Raw genomic sequence first — 20,183 nt, 5'->3', positions numbered from 1 at the left:
AAGACGGAAGATTCCCACCCCGTTGGAAAAGACAGTTCGTTATATAGCCCTCTCCGGAGCTGATCACGCATCCCAAACGAGACTCACTTCCAGGTTTTGCCCTCCAAACCTGGTTTCATTTCTTGAATCCCACCAATGCAGTTGCGTCACCGGTGGAGTAGCAATGCCAGCCTTGTAACACCAAAAGGGCGAGACAAATACACCAGATGCACCAAACAAGCCCAAACAGGAACCCAAAAGCGGACTCTACAGCGTCATACCGTGCACGATCCCTTGTCAGATGCGGAGACGTGGAAACTCTCACTCGGAGCATATGGCGAGCCAGAATCGAACACGGGTCTCCTGCGAGTAGTATGGCAGATTCAAGCACTTGTGGCTGAAACCGTTGATGATTGGCGGATCTGACGCCATCAGCCACAAGCATCCGATTTCCGATCGCGTCATGTCTGCGTCATGGGTAAAACTGGAAAGTTGGACATTGTGGCGCAGGCACCTCGACCCATCCGATTCGTTCCAAGGACGACGCCCCGTTCAGATCTGGGGTCGTGAGCAGTATGTGCTGACGACGCCTCGACACTCACAGTGTAGGGCTACGAACAACCTGCAGAGAGGACTCTGTCATAACAAGGGACGTCGCACAGGAGAGACCCCAATTGAACGCCACAGGCGGCCAGCAGCCGGTATTGCCTGTGCGCAATCGATTGATCGCCAGGAATGTGAATGTGCGGGAATGCCATCATCGGAACTGCAACCATGTCCCACTTTTGCTTTTGCCAACGGCTTCTTCCGCCAAAGCGGCACTCCCCATTTCCCCCTCGTGACTGCATTCAAGTTTCACTCACGACCACCGTTGACAACATATTTCGTCACCGAACGTTTGAGCACGTCAATGTCACGCTGGGTTTTCACAAAGACTTCACGATACTGATCCAAGCTTTGCTGTACCACGTCCGTGCGCGTCTGCCGTCCCTCGCAGATCGCCTTCATCTTCAGTTCCATCTCCTTGCGGAGGAAGGGCTTGCTAACACTGACATCGAGACCCACATTGTCATAACCTTCGATCAAAGCTACTCCAAGCGTGGTCGGGATAAACTCTTGGACGGTTCGCCCACCGCCGCCTCCACCTCCACGAGCTCGGGTGTCGACGTAGAGACGTTCTTTGATCTTGGAAATATGCTCAGCCATGGTGGCATCGGTGCCGATCCCATTTGCATCCATCAAGGCGAGCAGCTCGGGTTCGGTGAGGTATCCTGGTGCAGTAGTCCTGCCATCTACCATGTTTGCTTCTGTCGGTTCGAAAGTTTCTCCCACCGTGAATGCAGGTAGTTGCTGGCTACTTTCCCACTTATCGTAGGGGTAGACGTCGAGGTAGTTACGTTCCAGCACCAGTAGGCCATGTGTGTGGAATGTCTCCGTCCCCCATAATAGTTCAATATCCGTAGCCTCGCCCTTTGCATCCTCAGAGCAGCACGCCAGATACCGCCGCGTAACGAACTCATAGACTTTCTTCTCATTCTGGTCTAACGCCGTCGGCGCAACATAGTTGACCGGATGAATAGGCGGATGAGCCTGATCATTATGGCGCCCTGCACGCGGCGTCCGGAACGCGCCGCCCTCCCCCAAGAGGCCCTGCGCATACTGACCCCAGCGCTCATCCTGGACCTGGCGCTGAATCAGCGTCTGAAAGTCGAATTCTCGCGGGAACTGATCCGTCTCGGTGCGCGGATAGCTGATGAAGCCCTTGGTATACAGCTTCTCAGCGACTGACATAACCTGCGCGCTGGTCATGTGCAGGAACCGACTGCCCTGGATCTGCAACTCAACAGTCGTGAGCGGCAACGGGCGCCACTTCGAAGTGGGCTTTTTCTGCACTTTCGTCACCTGCGCGAGTTTCGCATCTAGACATGCCTCGAAGATGACCGTCACAATCGCGCGGTCAAAGAGGTGCCCGCGCTTCCAGCTGAAGTTGACTTTGATTCGGTCTCTCGTATGCATTAGTTTGAGAAGCCAAAATGTCTCGGGCTTGAAGTTCCGTACGCGGTTGTATCGGTCGACGACGAAGCCGAGAGTGGGAAATTGGCATGAGCCGTAGCTGATCGTCTGGTCTTTCAGGTTCTCACTCAGCCGTTGGAGTTCGAGGGTCTGTAGCCGTGTGAATGCTGCCCCGATCCGCAAATCGAGTTCTATCCGTGCGGCGACTGCGTTCACCTGCCGCTCATCCATGTCTATGGGCGCTTGTGCTGCTTGTATAACGTGACTATGCATCACTGCTAGTCAATATCTTTGTTTTTGCCTTTGCTCCCTGGTTGTAGGGGAGGTGCAAGGCAGATCCAACCCGGTCCCGCACCATTCAATATCAAGTCAAAACAAGGGGGAGAGGAGATTGGGGAAAGAAGCCCAGAGGCATAGAACCAAGGGGAAACAAACTTACGCTCTCTCGGTATTGCTGAACCTAGCCCTCTTGACTGCAATCCTCGGATTCCCCTTCTTGGCCTGATCACGGACCTCGCCACCGATATGCTCACCCTCGCGATCACAATCCGTCCAGATGAACAAAACGCTGGCCCTCGACGCCTGCTGCTGGATGTTCCTAGCAATGGACTGCTTGTCCCTGTCGACGGAGATGTGGGTGACGGCGTCGAAGAGCTGGCTGGGCGGACACGAGCGCCAGGCGCGGTACTGCGAGTCGAAGTCCAGGCTCGTCAGGTGGCCCAGCACGCTCGTCATGGTCACCATGCAGTTGCCGCCCCATTGTCGGAACTCGTAGGTGAACTCGTAATTCTTCACGTACGGGTTGCCTTGGATGTTGTGCTGTTTTCGCGGAAGAAAGAGGGAACAGTTAGAATGAAATTGGAACGAAGATCGAGAAGCAAGAGCAAGGGATATAAATTTCAAGTCAAAAGCAAACGGATCTCGAAGAACATCCAAATGCAACAGAGACGATAGTGGACGTAGAGCGTGACATCAAAAACGCTACTACAGCCGTGCCATCTCTCCAGCCAAATGCCTTTGCACGAGAAAATGTAAAGAAAAAACATAATCCAACAATCAACCTGGCGTCAAGGCATGAGTGACAGGCGAGAGAGGTAGGGGACAAACAAGGACAGCGCCTATGGGGCTTGGGGATCGGGCATGAGGGTCAAACAAGCATACCGTGGCGAACCTCCCGCCAGAAAGATGCTGAGCGACGGCTTTGGCGATGGCAGGCTTCTCGGCGACGCAAAGGATTCTCTGCTGGGGAGGCATGATGTCGAGTTCATCCTGGGCGATATGCCCTGTGAAGTTTAGATTTGAAGTTTGGGCCTGCCTTGGGGCCGTGAGCAAGCGGCGGCGGATTGGATGGACGTGGATACGCAGAGGCCTGTAAAAGGGTCGCGCTTGCTTGTGGACTTCTCCGGCTGCCTCAAGCTCGCACGAATTTAAGACAGAGGGAGAGCGAAGAAGGACGGCAAGGGAATATCGGGGCTTGCTGACATGAGAGGCCACAAAAAAGACGCGTTCAGTGTTCCATATCGGCAGTCGTCGCATCAAAAAAAAATAGGAATTTATATACCATTTGTCAGACGCAAGCCACCGGGCCGAATCATGCTTATCGTGTTCGAAATCCCCCGCCGTGACGGGGCATTCCTACCTGTCAGACACAGCATTTATCTCGGAAAAACGTGATATCTTTTTGACGGTCCGCTGTCCCGTATCCGAAAGCCTTGAGAACATGGCACCTTTTGGCAGTGATGCGCGATTCTGTCCAAACTTGTAGATTTAATATTGACTAGATATCTAGGTTTGTGACCGACCATCGAGAATTCCATTACCACGCCGAAACCCAAAAGCCATCTGCACAGGGCAACCAGAAGACCCATAGTCAAAATCCCACCATAGTAACCCGGTTCTCTATGCCCCCAATAGGCTCAAAGGTTGCGTAGTAGCCATATGAAACCCAAGCGGTCGGTATTGTGACCTTGTCTACGAAATCTATTTAGTTCGGCCATCCGGGGTTCGGCCGCCATTGCCGTCCAACCTTCGAGCTGATTATCCTTGAACCTTGGTGCATGTAGGCACTGGCTCGAGGAACTCACGAGTGATTGAGCCTCGGATTCGCCGTTTCTGTGTTGACGAGGCTTTCTTAAAGCTCTCGAGGAAAAGAAGATTTTCAAGGATGTGGCCCTTCTACACGGCGGTCTCAACCCTCCCTCCCCCATCATTCATTACCCAGCTTAAATCGGCTCATCCCTCGGCTCAATAAGCACCTCATTAACGGCGACATGGCTCGGCTGCCTCAGCGCATAGACAATGCTATTCGCCACATCATCGGCATCCAAGACTTGAGCGCCGGTCGGCTCCCCGTACTTCTTAATCGCCTCTTGATCCGTGGACATACCGAGCAACTCTGTCGCTGTATTTCCTGGCTGGATACTGGTCACACGAAGCCCCGTGCACGCAGTTTCAAGTCTCAGGCTCTGCAGGGTAGCTTCGACAAAGAACTTGCTCGCGGAGTAGACGCCCAGGCCAGGAAAGACCTTCCTGCCGGCGTCGGAGGAGATGGCAACGATGTGGCCGGCGCCGCGCTTGAGCATGCTCGGGACGGTGAATGACAGGCAGTGGAGGAGGCCTTTGCAGTTGACGTCGACAGTGCGCTCCCACTCGTCGATCTGCACGTTTGCCATCATGGTGAAGTACATGACGCCCGCGCAGGAAACGAGGATGTCGATAGGGCCGAGCTCGTCATGCACCGCCTGGAACAGTGATTCGACTTGTTTCCGGTCTGTGACGTCTGTCGAGCGGAGGATGACCTTGCCTTCGCGGGTCACGAGTCGGCGCTTGACGGATTCGAGGGCTTCGAGTCTCCGAGCAGCGAGTGCGACGTGACATCCTTCTTTCGCCAACGCAGCGGCCACAGCGGCGCCGATCCCGGATGATGCGCCGGTCACCACAGCCACCTTCCCACTCAATGGGCCGAATTGCGGTGCGTGTGCGGCACCTCCATGGGACATCTGTCCCATTGGAGGCCGTGGTAGCCAGCCTCTAGCAAACCAGTGGCGAGTGTAGGTTTCCAGCAGGATTTTGTCGACTTTGGGCCGTTGCACGGCTGCGCGGAATGGTCGGGTTTGACCGTTATTCAACACGACGATGTCTCGTAGGAATTCGAGGCTCGGCATGCCGCTTCGGAGAATGTCGACCGTGAAAGCACCATCTCCACCCTTGACGGAGCTTCGTTTCTCGTTCCAAAGGGTGACCCATTCCTCGAAGCCTAGAGGCTTTGTTGGATAGCCGAGATCATTGAGGTCAGCGAAGACCTGTCTGGTAGCCACTGGATTGGGATCACCCAAGTGGAAGACAGTCTGCTCAGCATGATCTTGATTTGCAAGATGAATGATGGCTTTACTGACGAAGTCGACCGGCGTCATCTCAGCACGCCAACCTTCCACATCGGGGAAATAGCCAAGATGGAGCGATTCCACAATCAATGCTGTCAAGAGATCCCACGCGTTTGCCGCGCCAGTGGAGCTGTGACCGCTGATCGTTCCAGCTCGGAGAATTCTAACTGGGATTCCACGACGACTGGCCTCCACTGCGAGCTGTTCTGCCACCCATTTACTTTGACCATATCCATCAAGAAGCTTTTCAGGTACATCCTCGACTCCAAGCATTTTGTCTTCTGTCCAACCCTCCTGTGAAGGCGGTAGCACGCCATTGGTAGATACGTATTGTACAGTAGCGCCACCCAAAGCTGCCAGTCGAAGGACTTCCCTTGTGCCGCCAACGTTCGCGCCACGTAGGGCTGCGTAAGGGTAAACGAGATTGACAGTAGCTCCTGCGTGGACAATGACATCGACGCGCTTCCCAAGCTCCTCAAATGCATCTGGTGACATTCCGAGTCGCTTTCGGGACAAGTTTCCAGGAAGAATCTCGACTCGCTCCATCATCGAGTCACGCCACAGGCCCAAGTCCAAAAGATTTCGCCGGATTCTTGCAATGCCACCTGGTTGATCTTCTTGTGAGGGGTCGTTGAAACGTACGAGACATACGATATGTGCAGAGGTACTCTCCAACAAGTCGCTGAGGAGGAATGCACCCAAGAAACCCGTCACACCCGTCAAGAATACTGTCTCTGCCTTGTTGAGGGAGGTGATTTTGGTGCCTGGCGGTGGTTGAATATCCTTATCGAGTATTGAGTCAGCAGACAGGATGTTGGGCAGATCTGCCTGCACGGCTGCAGTATGGCCATCTCTAACAGCTCTCACAGTCTCCAGATGGCCATTCAGAGTTGGCGGCTCAACGAGACGAGCGAGCGGAATCCGAAAGCCGAAATTTCGGGATAACCGTGATGCAAGATCTGCCAAGGACAGGGAATGCCCGCCCAAGTCGAAAAAGTTATGTTCAGGCGTGATATTCGACTTGGCTATCTTGAGGGTAGCAGCCCAAATCTCAGCAATGGCCTCGATATCGATGGGATCCTTCTCGACCTTGTGCCCATTGACATTAGGAGTTCCAGTGGGAGGGGCAGGTAGGTTCTTAGTATCAGCTTTACCCGAGACCTCATGGGTAGGAAGCTCCGGCAACTCAACCCAGAGTGACGGAATCATGTAATGGGCCAAGAAAGGGGAGAGTACGCGGCGTGTCGATGGGCTGTGGCCAGAGTCATTGATTTCGACAATGGGTCGATCTCCTGGCTCCTTGTCCTGAACGATATATCCTACCAACTGTCGATCGAGGCCTTCCCCGTAAGCAACTACCGCACAATGACTGACGGCGAGGTTCTTGATGATTGCATTCTCGACCTTTCCAGGAACAACAGAATAGCCACGAAGTTTGATCATCGCGCCCACACGCCCCGTGATTTCAAGACAGCCAGAAGGAAGCAATCTGGCGAGATCTCCAGTGCGGTACATTCTTGAACCAGGAGTCGAATCAAACGGATTGGGTAGAAAGGCCCTCGCAGTAGTTTCAGGTCGATTAAGGTAGCCACGAGCGAGTAGTGGACCCCCAATAAAGAGTTCTCCACTGACGCCGGCATCGACTTTCTGGCCACCTTCATCCAGGATGTAGGTATATTTAGGAACCAAAGATGGACCGACTGGGCAGTAAGTGGCGTCATTGTCCAGAATCTGACCGATATCTCCACAGGCAATTTCATGAGTCTCGCATGCGCTGTAGCAATTGAGCAGGCGTGCATTGGGCAGGGCTTTCAAAGCCCGACGAGCAAGGTCGGCAGTGACAACCTCGCCATTAAGCCACAGAGTCCGCAAGTCCGGAAGCCGCTTTCCGATGTTAGGATGTCGAGCAATGACTGTTGCGAGGAGCGTAGGCGTCATCAGGGTTTCGGAGATCTTTTTGGCGGCGAGGAGATCGACGAGGGCGACCGGATCGTAGCTCGCTTCGTCTGGAACGGAGACGACGGTGGCACCTCGCAGCAGCGGTCGAAGGATCTCCCAAACGAAGAAGACATTACATGCGACACGGTCTCCAGGGTTTTGATCCTGCAGGCCGAATCTCAAGTTGTATGAGAGGACAGATGCACGGTGTGGGTTTGCAATACCCTTGGGTTTTCCGGTGGTACCAGAAGAATAAGCGACGAAGGCGAGTCGTTCCAGGTCAGTCTCCGAGGGCAGCGGAGGTGGCGGTTCGGCATGGCCATTGGCATCGTCGGTTGACTTTTCGTCGTCGAGGGCGATGAGCGGAACGCCCTCTTTGATCTTGCCGACTTCGGCTCTATATGTCACGACGACGGCGGGATCAGCATCTTCAATGACATCGGCCAACAAATCGGGAGGGTAGGCGAGTTCGAGGACGAGGAATGCACCTCCGGCACGAAGAGCTGCGAGACAGGCAATGACGTAATCGGCACTGCGAGGCAACAGAACTCCAACGAGACTGTCTCGACGAACTCCACGCTGCTGAAGACGACGTGAGAGAGCTTCCACTTTGGCGTCTAGTTCTGCGTATGTGTATGTGACGTGCTCGTCTTCAAGTGCAGCAGCTTCAGGCGTAGCTTTGACCTGTTTCGAGAAGAGCGCCGACAAATCCTTGGTGATATCGATGACTGGCATCTTTGATTTCCTTCTCTTGAGCAATTTAGTGATAATGTGGGGGAAGCGAATGTTTCAAAGCCAAAGCGGCCGTCATAGAGCCACCCGTTGTCAAGAAAATCCACCTCCTTAGAGGTTGGTGAGCTATGGGAAGTATTTATGCAGATTAGAACTCTAGCATCTGATGACGACTTGTGGAAAAGTCAACCACCCCCGGAAAAGGCGCAGCAAGAAAGCCACAGTGGCAGAAATCTAGACTTTCCGTTGAGGAACAAGCCAGGAAATCTTTGGGAGGCAAATTATCAATGAATTAGGGTTGACATGTGACGGGGGAGGGGGAATAGATAGTGGGGGGCGAGTGGAAAAACGTCACCGCCGGGGACAGGACAAGGAAAATCAAAAGTGAAAGAAAAAAAACACAACGCCAATGAGGGAGGAACATGGGAAGATCCGCTCTGGTTGATATCCGGGTGGAAACCCAAGACCTGACGGACGGCCTGCGAAGTGAAGCCTAAGAGGGTACGAGATTTACAAGAGTTAACACCAACCTAAAGTAACGACTAACGAGTTAGATCCCGATTGCCGAGCAAATGGTTGAACAGAGGAATGAAGATATTGGACATTTAGGCGGAGTCTGGAAACGAACCGCGGTGGTTCCAAGCATCGCAGGATCAAAACAGCTTCGTACCTGAAAGTGATGAGCACCTGTCGTAGACTCACACGCTGGCGATGTAGAAGCGCATCTCCCCAAGAAGCCATACCGATCTCGGTAAGATGCAGCCTCACTCTGACGACCTGGGGACTCCGTATCAGACTTTCTACATAGTTAGCACTGGAGTCTTTCTACTTGCCTAGGTAGCTACCCCCAGGTACCTATTATATAGATTCACACAGCAACTCACCCTCAGACAAACTAGAGAAAACCTTAGCGAAGCAGGGTGGCCTGGAAGGACCCCGGACATACCCCCGGCGCGCCACTCACAGCGCCCCGGACGATGGCATCATTCGAGACGTGCACATTCACATGCACACATGGATCGGATCAAGGGACCTTTGATGAATGGCAGGAGGAGACTGGAGCGCGTGCCAGGGAGATCTTCAATTCCGAACCCCACGAAGCACACGTCAGAATGGAAACAGAAGGCGAAATGGCCGACAGAGAACAAAACAGGACTCTCGTATTGTAGCCGGAAGGGTCTTAATTATGTGCATATATAAACCCGGGCACTGCAGGCTTGTAGCACCAGACTGGAACCAAGGCACTAGACCCAAGTTGACGGCTGCTGCGACGATGCATATCTCGCCGGCGCAGCTGCCGCAGTGCCAGCCCTGGCTCTTGCCGTCGTAGTCGATGACACAGGCGGCGCAGGCGGCTCGCCGCCACCACCGACTCTCTCACGACTCTGAGCCTGGGCCTGCTGGCTGCCGGAGCTACCACCGGAGCCGAGACCTCGCTTCATCATCCTGCCAAGGATACCCACCATTTCTGCGGCGTCCTCGAAGGAATCGTCGTCCATTCCTTCCTGTGCCTCGTAGACGTGCCGGACTGCCAGACGGGCCAGGCGGCGGCTGGCTTCTGACTCGTGGAGACAGTCGTACACGTAAGCGACATACTCGACTTTGACGGAGAGGCGGACCGGGTGCGATCCAGGGAGTAGTCGCTCGGCAAGTTCGTTGGCCTCGCGGAATGCTTGTGTTGCGTACGGTGTGTAGTCTTGGAGAGGGAGGAGAAACGTTGCGACGCCACTTCCATTGTTGGCGTTTCCGTTGGTGTATGGATGAGTCGCGGGAAGGGGAAGACCAGGGGGCGTTCGTGCGGTTGTGCTGCCACCAACTGGCCCTCCGAGACTAATCGCAGGCGATCGTTGACGACGACCACCAGTTGGAGAACGTACCGCAGGATCTCTTGAGGACGTTTTCGAGAGTCTGGGTGATAATGGATCGGGAAATAATGAAAAGGAGTCGGATCTCGAACGGTTGATTCGGTCATTGACGGGAGGGTCGTTGTGAAAAAGGACGAAAATGTGATAAAAGGATGCTTTAAGTTTATAAGATAGGACGCGAAGCTCCACGTAGTTGCCTACCATGGGGAGTATATACTGCTCCACCATGACAAGGCCCTCACGTGCTAGCCATAGTATATGATGAATGAGATGTCTCGCTCTAGGATCGCGCACCGGATCCAGTCGTTTTGCTTTCCGTGCGCGTAGAAGCTTTTCTGCAAGTATTACTGATAGACCTAAAACCCGAAACAGAAAACTTCGGGCAGCGAAAAGAGACCCCACGTTAGCCAAGGTGATGGCGCATAATCGACAAGGATAGCAACCCTTCTTACCTTGAAAGATAATTATTCTCAGTGGTAGTAACTTTTGCGAAATAGCCGAGAAACTTTTGATCGACTTCCGAGGAGGCCATCCAAAAGGAATAAATGGGAGGAGGACCGTCCGCCGGCTGCCACTGTCGAGACAGATACGTCAGTTCTATGAATGTTTGTTTCCATCGTTTCCGTGTATTGAGAGAGGCACGATCGGACGGTGGGAGTAGTTCGGGCTCAAGAATGGTAGCGGTAGTGGTAGTGGCTGATGTATCCATCATGACTAGCAGGACAGCTCGGGATCAACTGGCATATGAAACGCCGCCAAGAATCACTGCAGCACAACCGGACGGCTTTTCCTTCTCAACAGTAGGACAGGAATTTCCAGATATTGTGATGCGACAGAGCGAAGATTGGAGGGAAAACTACCTCCGCTCCTTTCTCCACTGTGACAGCCCTCGAGTGATGTCAAAGACAAAAGTTTTGGGCTTGCAAAGCAAAAAATGATTCTGAATATGCAGAAGGGTTGGTGTAACGTGAAGGGTGCAATTTACCTCTAGCGCCACGCCCCCAGGTTAAGCGCTTGTGACCAATTCCGTCTCAGAGTTCGTGTTCGAGGGGGAACAAGTATCTTCCGACCGTCGTCGGGTTTTGAACGAAGAATGTTTCCAAGTAATCTTGCAGATAGCCGACCGAATGTATGTATATCGCAAAAGAACGAGTGCAGTCGATCGAGGGACGACCTGGTTGAAAAACGAGTGTGAAAAAGAGCGTAGCGCTCTCTCAAGAACCGTGTGTCCTCCGTATTGAGCGAGTGTATAGGGTTGGGTACTGGAGTGTTGGTACAAATCAAAGGAAGAAGTCGTCAGAGTTGGGCGAGCGTGCGCCAGGGTAATTAATATTAAGTAGAGAAAATGCGCTGTTGTTACAAATTGTACAGAGGCAAAAAGAAGGGGGACTTCAGGCGGTGAAAGGAAGGATTGGACCAGGCAATGGCGAAGTGAGTGTGGCTGCGGCGTTCTCAGACGTTGGGTATCTAGTACAGCTGTCAGCTCGTTGATAATTGCTTCCCCTATAACATAACCTTGTCTGGGAGTCTGGTGGAGAGGTGGATTGCTTCAGCCACCCATTTTTGACCGTACCTTGGGGTTGGAGCGTCTGAGAAAGCAAATTGGCGCACAAACGCCTATTCGTCCAGCACAGGGAATTTATAGCCAATGAATTTGGGACAGGTAGGATAGGTCGGAGTCGCGGTCGCAGGACGTCTGAAAATGAGGCTGTAGGGTACCGCTTGTTCTCGTCTGACGCATGATGGTATCGTCAGGTGAGACGGGGGTTTCAGGGTGTGATGTGTCTGATCGTCGTTGGGTGATAGTTGGAACAGTAAGTTTGGGATTTTGATCACCGTGGGGATTGACGGTTTGGAGGCTGGAGAAAGACGCCGTCTATGGGTGGATAGTATTCTTGCTAAGGACAGAAGATGACCGAGGATAAACAAAGGAGCGGCCGCTGGGTGGGGGATGATGAATGACAAGACCAAACTGTCGGTGCTTGAGAAGTTCCAGTGTTCGTATGTAGTGGTAGATCGAATCAGAAAGAGCGAGATGATGAACTTGCTGGAGCCAGAATTGTTTACACAGCGAATGTAGGAGTGAGGTCGGATAGACCTAGTCAGGAAAGAGACAAGGGCAACGGATGGCTGCAGATGTCGACAGCATGCATGACGATGATGCAGGCTCAGCAGAAGCCGGAACAGGTCAGCAACTGCACAGGAAGGCAGAACGAGAAGCAGAGAGGGAATCTGGGAGGATGATTCGACGATGGAGGAGAGGTGAGCAAGCTTGGAGTTGGGTAGGCTGAGTAGGCGAGAGGCTGAGAGCCATTGATCTGAGATGAACTGGAGCAACAACGTGCCAACGCATCAAGCGCGTGCCCCTGGTCAAAGATCTTACCGGGTTGGTGATAGCGTGTATCTCTTAATTGACCAGGGTTCATCATCCGCCATTGAGTTCTAAACCATCGAGAACGCCGGTCTAGCTGAAGAGAGTTAGAATTCAACAGTGGGCGTTCGGAGGCCTGGTACGGGTAAGACGAGGTTAAAATGGCTTCGGAGGCACGGAGGAGACGGTGAGATGCCCCATTCACCAACACTGCGATGGGGCAATGGATATGGACCTGGTTTAGAGAAGAGCCTGTGGCACCAAGAACAGCAAAGGAAGGATCCCGGAGGCTGGAGGAGCATCGAGATGTCTTGCATATGTACGGAGGACTCGTACTGTGTAGGAATGGTGAGGCGAGGGTGCGAGGCGAGGGACTGGTTCGCCTGATTCAAGGGATCATCTCTTCTTTTGCTACGTGGCAGTTCGAGAGAAGGGGAAATCTGGAGCAAGGCACGACTCTCGAAATAACAGAACGCCGCACGAACCCTAAATTTCAAAGTGCTCTGGACGGTCAGAGATAGTACGACTCGGAGGATTTGTGTGACAGACAGGACGTGACATGTTTGTCATTTGTTTAGGCGCCAAGACGCCCGTCATTTATTCTAAAACGACAGCGTTTGGTTACTTATTAGTCCTGCTGAAGTGTAGTCATGTGATGTACAAAGGCATCTATATTAGATGAAGTATTTCGCTAGTAAAATTTAGCATAGAATGACCTACGTAGCGCTTAGCCTCTAGTATCTAGCGCAATCCTAAGTCCCTAAAAGCAGCTACTCTCATGACGTTCGTCAAACATCCTCTGTCCGTCATTTACTGCCATTTGACTGTCATTTTACTAAAGTGACGGACAAACTCGAATCCTAAGTACGAGTACATACATACGAGGAACTCCGTGGGTGCTGCGACAGAGGCTTGTTGGTTAGTCAGGGCCTGGCCCAGTTCAACAAGGAACCGTGGAATCCAAACCCTGCTCGCCTTGTACCTTTGCCCAAACAGAATCCCCTCTGCAACTCCGGATGGGGAGCGCTCACGCTCAATAGTCGAGCACCAGGACGAGGTCCCCCAGCCACAATTTTGGCGACCTAGGATTGCACGACTGCTTGGAGTATACAAGTACTCGTAGCACTACTAGCCAAAGCAGTGTGTAGCTGTAGTCGACTGGAAATGAAACTACCTCTCTGTCTAGTCGTAGCAGGCGGACCACAGGACTTCCTCACCAAACACCCGACCGACTGACACTTATCTGCTACTCTGTCCTCGCCCATGGGCCACAGCTAACCACGATACATTCGTCCAGCTGCACTAGAAACCCAGTAATCTCAATACTTTTGCATCCCTTGGTACTTGCCTTCCTCTGCATCTGCTCGAGCTATCTGTGTCCATCGAGTAAGACGCCTGCCTGCCACCCATCCCGTGTTGATGATGACATGCCAAACCTAAACAACCTCGTCTCCTCCCCTCCTAAGCTATTTTGTATTTCAACCGCAGTCCACATAGAAAACTGAGTGCCTGATCCGAGTACCAAGCAGTTTCAAGCCTTGAGCTCGAGCTATTCGAGAGCCATCCCAGGTCCCTTGTGCATTTCTTGGTTGATCTCGATCGATGAAACCCGTCACTGTCACTCGTATCAGCAACCAAGAGTGGTGTCCCGGTGCGCTTCAACTTACCAGGATGTCTATCTTTGATACCCAGGTTGATATCTCGGATCCAAAAGCCGGAACAATCAGCCGAGTCTGATAATCATGGTACTGTGCCGCGCTATTTAGTTGTCATCAACAGCACGAGCAGGATCCTGCCATCAACTTGCACACCAGCTGGACCCTCTGTTCAGAATTTGTTCTTCAACACCGTCAAGCCGAACGTTCATTTGCCGTCATCCTGGGCTCCTTCTACTTGAGTGTATGCCGGCCCTTGTGGTGCTCCATTCATATTCGGTCCGTGGTTGGCCTGCATGTGTTGTGGATATCCCTTTTGTGGGATCTGAGGATATCCACTGCTCATCGTTCGATGTTGCATGCCATATCCTGGTGCATTTCCATACTGATGTCCGCCATAGTTTCCACGAGCCATACCCATTTGTTGTTGTGGATACACAATAGGTCCGCCTTGATTCGACATACTGTACATCATACTCGGCGCCTGGTGCCCTTGCTGTGAACCTTGATGCATCATGATGGGTGCCATTCGCTGAGGGCTAGAATACCCGTTCTGTTGTGGATACACGTGCGCTGGGCTGGGTGAGTACATGGGCACCTGATGGCCAAATTGGGACGGCACAGCCATATACGGTCCATTAGACGGTTGCTGAATCATCATCGGCGCCGTCATCTGTCCGACTTGAGCATGCATCATCCCTGGTGTACCAGGATAAGCACGCATTCCGACCGGAACTTGCGCTCCAGGTGTACCAAAGTATGGTGGCTGCTGCTGCTGTTGGTATGCGAGTTGTGCGGGATGATTCATTGGCGACGCGTATGCAGATGCCTGTCGAGATGCCACGTTTGGAGATGGGTACATGTTGGGGGTCGCACTGCCAAATTGCATGCGGTGGCTACCATCGTCGTATGGATGTGGGTATTGATGTGTAGCTGCATGTGGCCCATGCTGAGATGTCGAAATATGTGGGATTACCGCCGGTCCATTGGGGAGCGCGCCACCCTGACCAGGGTAAGGAACATGGTGCGAAGATGCAGACCGGCTTTGTGATGGTGATACTACAGGAACTGTAGGTAGATTAAACACCTCCTCATACGTCTTTTGATCATTTTCATCCTTCACAGTCCATCTCGGTCCGGTCTGGAATGCATTGGGAATTCCTCCATTATTGCTGTAGTCCTTGACTGGCTCATCGGGTCTCGAAGCAGCTAACTCTCTTCGCATGCGAGCGATCGGGTTGAAGTCTTTGATGATGGACGGTCGCTCAGCGGCAGATTTGGGCTTCCTGTGGCCAAAGAAGACAGATGGAGATGCAGTTCTTGAAATCGAGGCCCCTCTCTGAGTCGAGCTTGGACTGGACGGAGGTTGAGAGCTGGTAGGATTGAAAGTGGTGGCCGCAGCATTGGGTCGGAATTCCGAAGCTTTAACGTTGAGATTGAATTTTCCAGATATGCCAGATGCTGGAGTATGCATATTCGAACGTTGCGGGCTGCTCAATCCACTTTGATCAGCCATAGGACCCGTGGGCGGGATCCGTCCGTCGATGATCGGGATCGGTGCAGGGATTGGGTGGGGTGGAATTCCCTTGCCTGCTGGCTGATGAGGGAATCGTGGTGGGTAGGGACCACTTCCACTTCGAGATGGGAAAAGCGGTGGTTGTGATTGCTGCTGGCTTCCGGCACGATCAGAGCGTCCATTGGGAGCATAGCCGCCACGACCCCGGTTGAAAGTCTGCCTATCCGGTATACTGGGTTGAGTTTGAGGAGCGTCGGGCTTGCGAGAATTGGCAGTAACAGCTGGGGCGGGCGTCGGTGTGGTGGTTGGGGCACTGGATTCGGTGTCTTCCTTTGCTTTCTCGACAATCGCTTCTTGTTTCGCAGGATCTTTTGCAAGGATGCCGATGAGATCGGAGGGAATTGGTGTCTTCAGCTTGAAGGATTTTGAGAACCGAAGGAGTTCATTCAGCTTCGCAGTCCGATCCTGATTTGCTTGCGCCTTTCTTCGCTCAATAACCCGCTGCTTCTCAATATCGGCAAATTGACGGAACTGATTCAGGACTTTGACCTCGACGTTTTCAGTTGGACCTTGAGTGGCTAGTTTGTTGGTCAAGTCGGCAGCTGTAGGTTCGGCACCCGTCTCTAGTTCGGTGGAGGATGCTAGCGCCTCTTTCGAGGGTGAGCTAGAGAGTGAGGCAGCAGGACCACCGTGCTGAGTGGGGGTGGGCGTCTCAGCGGGGGCAACAGCGGGCTTCTCAACGTCGCTTGTGGTCTTGCTTCCTTGCTTCGCCTTCGGGGGCGCCATCTGTGCTGAGATAATGGCAGGATCAACAGGTACTCCAGGAACAGTGGCCTGACCAGTTGGTGCACGTCTAGCGGGGGGTGTATATTTGTTCGGGCCGCCAACAGGAAGAGGTGGGAAGGAGCGGCCTTCAGTCCGTCGAACACCACTATACTTGTCCTCCTCGTCCTCGCCATCATGCTCGACGGCGTGTCCGCGTTCTTCTCGAACGTGCGCATTCCCAGAAGTTTGCCCTTCGATTTCTCGTGCAATGCGCGCAGCCTCGGCCTCTCTTCGTTTATATGAGGGAGCACTTCTGTCAATAGCTGTGGTGTAAAGATTTTCGTCATATGTGCTTTGTGCGCCAAAGAGCTGACTGTTTGTGGCAAACTGATCCCAGGTACCTGCTCCTCCTGAGTCCAATGCGAGGTCAGTATTGTCGGGGCCTTCCGGCACCCACTTCTGAAGAGTGCGCTCGCCACGAGATTGATTTCCTGAAATATCAGCATCGGTTTGGAAAGAAGGAGAACCTAGTCGCAATGTCAGTCTTTCAGAGTTCCACCAAGAACGAACAGCACCAACCATTAGCAAGTTTAGACGACTCGGTAACAATAAAGTCTGAAATCTGAAAGTCGGCAACATCCCTCAGGTCAAAGTTCATGACGTGCTCAGGACTCGTGCCAACGAAGGCCGCTTCCCGAGACGTGGTACCATTAACTTGCGCCGACTGCACTTTTTTGACCATCTTCAAGGTCACCTTGTAGGAGGGAGCATTGCGGTCTGAACCGGACAACAAGCCCTCATACTTGTCTCCCGATTTGGCAGTCACCACGACATTCAGACCCTGTAAAAGTGGGATTAGCCTTGTGCTCAACAAGGGAGAATGGTGGGTTCAGGGCTGAAACATACAATAGCGGCGCCAAGTATGAAAAGCAACCGGTCGTTGGCTTGTTTGTCTGAAATGCCTGCCTCCTTTTGCATATTTTGCCTAGCATTCGCTACGTTCCGGGGCTGAAGGGTGTTTCCGTTCTGCTGAACAGCCATGGAGGCTCGCTGAGAGCCCGTATTAGGGCCAGGACCCCAGGGTTTCTGAGCGGTTGGGCGCCTGTGGCCGGAAGAAGTCAGTGAGAATGAATCATTTTGCGCGATATGGCAAAGAAGTCAGGGCGCCTGTACGAAGAGGCAGGGGTAGATCGATGAGAAAGTGGGAAGGTGACGGAGCAGCGATAGGAGGGTGGAGGACGTATGAAAGTATGGTGGAGGAAATTCAGGACTCCGTACCGTGAAGCTCCGTCAACAGGACTCTGCTTGCGCCCTTGATCTCCAGCCTTCGCGTTGGTGGTCGATCTCATCGTGGTCCTTCCCAGACCATTATTATTTTGTGGGGGAATGGAATTCAGCAAAGTGGCGGAGGAGTTTGTGGTGTTGGCAGTGACAATGGGCGCAGAGGCCATGAGCTGCAGGATGGGGTGCTGGCAAGGTCGCACAGGAGGCTCGAAGGAGCTGATTCGACGGGGCCGGCCAGTCAGACTGCGTAGGCAAGAATTAATTCAGTACCACGGCGCAGTGGAAAAGGGCAGAGTGTGGAGGGATGGGAATGAAGGGTTCTGTGGAGGAATCGAGGGCACGAGCGTCTGTAGGGGGGAAAAGTGGTGCGAGAGGTTGACTGCAGGTGTAGGGCAGGACAGGCCTGAGACAGGACAGGACAGAGCGTCCACGTACCTTAAGCTTTGCAAAAAGCAGCGCTTTGACAGCAGGGAATTAACAGGACGGAAGGAAGGAAGGACCCGACAAGAGCAGAGCAATGAGTCTTGCCTCTTTTGAGAGCCAGTGTTGAATGAAAACAGAGGCAAACAAAAAAGCAAAGAGGCAGGAGGGATGTGGATGTGGATGGGTTGGGATGGGATGGGATGGTGGAAGATGAAATGGAAATGAAGTGGTGGTCGTCGTGGCTGTGGTTAGGAGGAGGTTTGTTTGGGGAGAGGTGGACGGTGGACGGTGGAGGTGGACGGTGGAGGTGGACGGTCAATGGCGAGTGGTGAGTGACTTGGTGAGGAGTCTTGAGCCTTGACCCTCGAGTGGCAGGTTAGACGGCCTAGAGGCAGTGGTGGGAGAGGTCAGTGGTGGTGGTAGTGGTTACCTTGAGCGGGTGTGCAGCAGGCACAGGCGTGCTCTCAGTACCAGTTGAGAGTACTCCGTACTCTGGACGGATAAAGCAGCCCGTACTCAGGTCGCTAGTAGTAATGGTTTGGGGTCAAACACACCAACGGTGAAATGACAGGTATTGTCAGCGCTCGTCAGGCAGGTGGAAGGAAAAGTCAATCAAGACCTTTTTCCGAGTTTCCGTGCTCAGTATTTAGCTATCTAGCAGCAGACGTCTAGTGAGGGAGACGGCCGTTGGGTGAATGGTTTTTCGATCAATATCCGACGCAGCACAGCCCTTCGCCGTTCGAAGTCTGCCTTGGGTTGCGGAAGGAAGATAGAGAGCAGGAAGCCGGCCTGGGGATAAGTTCAGTACAGAGACTGTCAGGTACAGTATACTGTGTATCTGTACTGGCCTGCTACGGGGATGTTCAGGTTGCCAGCTGCCCAGACAGCGGGTGATCATCACGCTTAAGGGGGGCGTGTCTCTTGTTCTTCCACTCCGACGGGCACCTCACACCTTGTCCACACGTGCTCGTGACAAGAAGACTGTCCCCCGGAATATTCCATCTCAATCTAGCACTGTAGCAGTCAGCTCCTCCTACATACTCCCATCACTCATGCTGTCCACGAACATACACACTCTCTCACAGCTGCTGCCAAACAAGTCGCAGGTTCGCAGGTTCGCAGGTTCGCAGGTTGGCAACACACCTCAAGAGAACAAAGTGGGACCTGTTTTTGGTTCTAGTGTCTGAGGTTCTTACGAGTAGTGGAACGGCACGGCACTGGCTTGACCATGAATCAAAATGCGGCCCTAGTGCAAACAAATTGGAGTACCTGCGTTTCCACGGCCCATGTATTTTAATCCTCATCTATCATTAATTATTGCTCTTTTCCGGCCGTGCATACGGAGTACTACGTACAGTAGAGCATGTCTCAGAAGGTGAGGTACCTGGGTAGAGAACGAGGCATCACTACCAACACCACGTCGAAAATGAATCGCTCCCGGGGTAATACCAATGTCGGACGCATGTAATTAAACCAACCCAATAATTCCCCATCTACGATCCCCATTTCCACTCCCCTCTCATCTGAGCCTTCGACACAGGCCCAGGACTGTATCATGTCCAGTGGTTCTGTCGCCTCAGGAATGACCCACCAGCACCCACCAACACCCACCAACACCCACTCGCCCACTCTAGGAACACCACAGCTGCCCAGCCATGCCCAGGAGCACTCACTGTCCGGAGTAGGGCACCGCTGACAGCACAACCGTCACAACCGTGTTTGCGAAGACGGAGGAAAGCACGTGGTCAAGCGAAATAGGTAGCAAAGGCTCTAGCGAGCATCGCCATCAATTCTCGTCCAGAAATAATCCCACAAAATAATCCCATTTGTGGCCAATGTTTGATACGACACTGCGTCCGGAGGAGTTGGAATTTAATTTTGAAAACATGCCCGGGCGATACTGATGGGATGATCCCTCCCCAACCCCTGTCGCATTGCAGGTACCCTAGGCTGCTGGCGGACGGCTCCCGGCTCCCGCATTCCCCTCCCCCCCTCCCCGGTCCCGCACGCCATTTTCGTTTCCCTTTAACTCAATGCGTATTCGTTATGCCATCATAACCGTTTAGTCCGCGCTCAAGTTCTGCAGACCACGAGGGAATAGATACTTTGATTGACCATACTACAAAGATACTAACAGCAGTGCCTACTAGGTAGGTACTACTCGAGTGAGACAGTACTTTCAGAGTAAAAGATTGTCCACAAAGGAAAATTTCATCCTTCGTCGCATGAACTCGGGCTTCTTCACAAGGAACCTTTCAC

At 53.0% G+C, this 20,183-nt stretch overlaps 5 protein-coding genes across 5 annotated transcripts; all 5 read right to left on the bottom strand.

Annotated features, from left to right (window-relative positions):
- Positions 1-834: 834 nt before the first annotated feature.
- A1O9_11126 (DNA topoisomerase) lies at positions 835-2,223 on the bottom strand (the record flags this gene model as incomplete). The annotated part of the gene is made up of 1 exon (XM_013399845.1): positions 835-2,223. The coding sequence occupies one exon, from the start codon at positions 2,221-2,223 to the stop codon at positions 835-837; it is 1,389 nt and encodes a 462-aa protein (XP_013255299.1).
- Positions 2,224-2,427: 204 nt separating this feature from the next.
- On the bottom strand, positions 2,428-2,727 carry A1O9_11125 (DNA topoisomerase III; the record flags this gene model as incomplete). The annotated part of the gene is made up of 1 exon (XM_013399844.1): positions 2,428-2,727. The coding sequence occupies one exon, from the start codon at positions 2,725-2,727 to the stop codon at positions 2,428-2,430; it is 300 nt and encodes a 99-aa protein (XP_013255298.1).
- A 1,487-nt stretch (positions 2,728-4,214) lies between these two features.
- Positions 4,215-8,048, bottom strand: A1O9_11124 (uncharacterized protein; the record flags this gene model as incomplete). The annotated part of the gene is made up of 1 exon (XM_013399843.1): positions 4,215-8,048. The coding sequence occupies one exon, from the start codon at positions 8,046-8,048 to the stop codon at positions 4,215-4,217; it is 3,834 nt and encodes a 1,277-aa protein (XP_013255297.1).
- Positions 8,049-9,289: 1,241 nt separating this feature from the next.
- On the bottom strand, positions 9,290-10,442 carry A1O9_11123 (uncharacterized protein; the record flags this gene model as incomplete). Its single annotated transcript, XM_013399842.1, has 2 exons — positions 9,290-10,286; positions 10,363-10,442. 2 exons carry the CDS (start codon positions 10,440-10,442, stop codon positions 9,290-9,292), a joined length of 1,077 nt encoding a protein of 358 aa, XP_013255296.1.
- A 3,702-nt stretch (positions 10,443-14,144) lies between these two features.
- On the bottom strand, positions 14,145-17,258 carry A1O9_11122 (uncharacterized protein; the record flags this gene model as incomplete). Its single annotated transcript, XM_013399841.1, has 3 exons — positions 14,145-16,744; positions 16,788-17,058; positions 17,124-17,258. The coding sequence occupies 3 exons, from the start codon at positions 17,256-17,258 to the stop codon at positions 14,145-14,147; spliced, it is 3,006 nt and encodes a 1,001-aa protein (XP_013255295.1).
- Positions 17,259-20,183: the final 2,925 nt, after the last annotated feature.

The sequence above is a fragment of the Exophiala aquamarina genome, assembly GCF_000709125.1.
Source record: "Exophiala aquamarina CBS 119918 chromosome Unknown aczIA-supercont1.16, whole genome shotgun sequence".
In the NCBI taxonomy this organism is placed as follows: domain Eukaryota; kingdom Fungi; phylum Ascomycota; class Eurotiomycetes; order Chaetothyriales; family Herpotrichiellaceae; genus Exophiala; species Exophiala aquamarina.
The sequence above is the reverse complement of the archived record's forward strand: the minus strand, read 5'-3'. Positions and strand labels throughout refer to the sequence as shown.